Source organism: Eurytemora carolleeae, unplaced genomic scaffold (genome assembly GCF_000591075.1).
Source record: "Eurytemora carolleeae unplaced genomic scaffold, Eaff_2.0 scaffold1069, whole genome shotgun sequence".
Classification (NCBI taxonomy): domain Eukaryota; kingdom Metazoa; phylum Arthropoda; class Copepoda; order Calanoida; family Temoridae; genus Eurytemora; species Eurytemora carolleeae.
In genome coordinates, this window is record NW_019396954.1 from 94,630 (window position 1) to 97,696 (window position 3,067).

General features: G+C 31.1%; 1 protein-coding gene across 1 annotated transcript; it reads left to right on the forward strand.

Annotated features, from left to right (window-relative positions):
* The first annotated feature begins 530 nt into the window (after positions 1-530).
* On the forward strand, positions 531-2,826 carry LOC111710481 (uncharacterized). Its single transcript, XM_023484584.1, has 2 exons — positions 531-960; positions 2,560-2,826. Exons 1-2 carry the CDS (start codon positions 597-599, stop codon positions 2,700-2,702), a joined length of 507 nt encoding a protein of 168 aa, XP_023340352.1. The 5' UTR covers positions 531-596; the 3' UTR covers positions 2,703-2,826.
* The last annotated feature ends 241 nt before the right edge of the window (positions 2,827-3,067 follow it).

Sequence of the window (3,067 nt, forward strand, 5' to 3'; positions counted from 1 at the left end):
CAGTTCGGTTAAAACAATATTCGGTAAAAAAAGTTAAGCAGGTTTTAGCCCCGTCGCTCGGCGCAGAACTTTGTTAATCTAATTCCAACCTAAAATGGGGGCTAACATCACCATTTATCTTTTCAATTAAACCAATTAACATTTAAAGAGGGAGGAAGAGGTTCGCGTCTTGTACATTTAAAATAATCATCTTTACTTATAGTTGGGGTTTTTTAAGACAAACCAAACATCAAAGGATGGTTCCAAAGGAAAAAATCTGAAAGCTATTGCATATTACATTATTTGAAAACAGTGTAGTCTATAGAAATAATTTTTCTCAAACGTCGAAGTTGCCTTTCCACCCTCTCTCAGAGTCAGCCTGACGGTGAGGTCTGAGTAAAAAATTACCATTAAAACCATAAAGCCAAAAATATACTTTCTTAGAATTAGGGTATGTGATTTAATTCTTTACAAAGTTAACAATTCAATTAAGTTTCATACATTTTTTTACACATTCCCGTAGATATAAAATGTTGTGTTGCGTTGAATTCTTCCATTATTTGAATTTTAAAATTGATACCTTCCGCGGCTGCTGAGCGATTCATCCTATTATAAGTATGTGGACAAAATTATGGATTCTTCTTTCTTCAATGTGCTCACCAATATTCTGCGGAACCGATGTGGCTGACGTTGTTTTCAATATAAATCCTGCAAGCAAGACCCCTGAGTGCTGGCAGGATAATGATGGTGAGTGGAACTGCTATGAAAGATATGAACCAAGATTTTGTAATGATAGATATGAATGTTCCTGGGATACTCCTATACTCAACACTATAAATGCAAACTGTTATGATGATCACGACAACCTGCAGTGGATCTGTGACTCCTGGGAGTTCTACAATGTCACGAAGGACTCCCCTGGGTGTGTGAAGGTGGATGGTGTTGGTGGAATTGGAGGTCGTCCTCTCACTGTATCTACAGGTTTAGCAAATAATTTCAAATCTAGTGGAGATTCGCGCCCTTGGGTTTTATTGCTCATGTATCTGTGGGCCTGTCCTTTTCGTTCGATATTGGCAACAATAACAAATGTCTTGGATTTTACTGTTTTTAATGATAGATTTTCAAAATTCATTTTAAATTTAATTTTTTAAGAATTTTTAAAAATTTAGACCGACCATTATACTTTTCATTTTACTGTTTTTAATAATAGATTTTCAAAATTCATTTAAAATAAAAATTCTTTTCTTCAGAATTTTTTAAAATTTAGACCGACCATTATACTTTTCATTTTACTGTTTTTAATAATAGATTTTAAAAATTCATTTAAAATCTAAATTTTTTTTAGAATTTTTAAAAAGTTTAGACCGACCATTATACTTTTCATTTTTCTGTTTTTAATAATAGATTTTCAAAATTCATTTAAAATCTAACTTTTTTAGAATTTTAAAAAAGTTTAGACCGACCATTATACTTTTCATTTTTCTGTTTTTAATAATAGATTTTCAAAATTCATAAAAATCTAAATTTTTATATAGAAATTTTCAAAAATTTAGACCGACCATTATACTTTTCATTTTACTGTTTTTAATTATGGATTTTCAAAATTCATTAAAAATCTAAATTTTTATATGGAAATTTTCAAAAATTTAGACTGACCATTATACTTTTCTTGGGTCAGGCCCAGGACTAGGTTGATTTATGAATTATGGTATCTGAAGTCAGAACTTATTTTTTATGAATCTCCGGATCAAGCATTGATCTCCATTTTATACAGACTTACGGATTAATTTAATTTCTTCGTCGTACCATGCGGGGATAAATTTAATCGAGGGAACAAGCATTTAGCTTAACATTTAAAAGTGTCCTTATTGAATATCCATATCAAGATTAACAAGTATAACAAGCGTTAAGTCGTTTCTAATATTAGAAACGACTTAACGCTGTTTAAGTCAGCAGAAGAAACGTTTTTTTCCAATTCTCAAATAACATGGACTAAACATGTAACAAACTAGTTGCATGTATAAAGATTCGGAAAAAAATAATGAACTTATATCATTGAAATAAGTTATTAAAATTCTTTTTAAAATCTCGCAGGTTTATGCAAATTCTCTCAGCTAGGGGAGCTAGGGTTGCTTGATGGAGGTTATCTTTATTTTCATTGGAAGACGACATTTTAAGAAATCTGCGAGTAAAATTATAGGAACAGCAGAGGAAATGATGATAATGAAATTAAGTGGTTCTACGGTTCTAAACTTCTAATATGTCTTTCTTCGATAATTTCTTTTCAGAAATATGTTCCTAAACAGCAAATTAGTCTATAAAATAATATTTTACATGATTTGTCCGGGTTATTAAATATTTGTAAAAAAACGTTTCTTCTGCTGACTGAAACAACTGGTGAAATATTACAAACGCCTTTACGCTCTTATTTAAAAACTGTACACCGTAAAAATGTCTCATTGATATCAAATGATTCCTAAAGTTTTTCTCGACAGTTGTGCACTTTCAGTTCAACTACCATGCCTGGCCGGACTCTCCCTTTAATATATTGTTTCTTTATCTAACTTGTCTGTAATATAGGGACATCAGGCAGTGTGTATCTATCCCAGGAATTCTCATCTTCGTGTCCCAGCACACATATTTGTTACTATCCGAACACAGGAAACTGCTGTAAATTGATAAGGCGGGGTTTAAGATATGTATGTCCCCGAAGATCTTGTTAACAAAAATAATTTTGCGCGATTATGAATTTATTAACATTTTAAATACTTGAATAAAATGTAAAAAATTAAATAGTTAAGAAAGCCTAGTGTGAAGGAGTTAGGTTTTAGTAAAACTTCACATGTTCTAATACCTATATCTTTGCAACTTGATGGTGTAAATCTTTGATATTTTAAAATAAGATTATTTGATCTGACAGATTCATAGTTTAAAATATTAAAGGTCCACGACGTCGGGTTGTAAAGATAAAGGCATTAAAAATAAGATTTTGTTGCAAACTCTTTCTTTTATCGTAAATTTTTTTTTGAGATTGAATGAAAGATAAACTTCAGGGTAGGGGTTGGCCCTTTTGTACTTTTTCAATCCA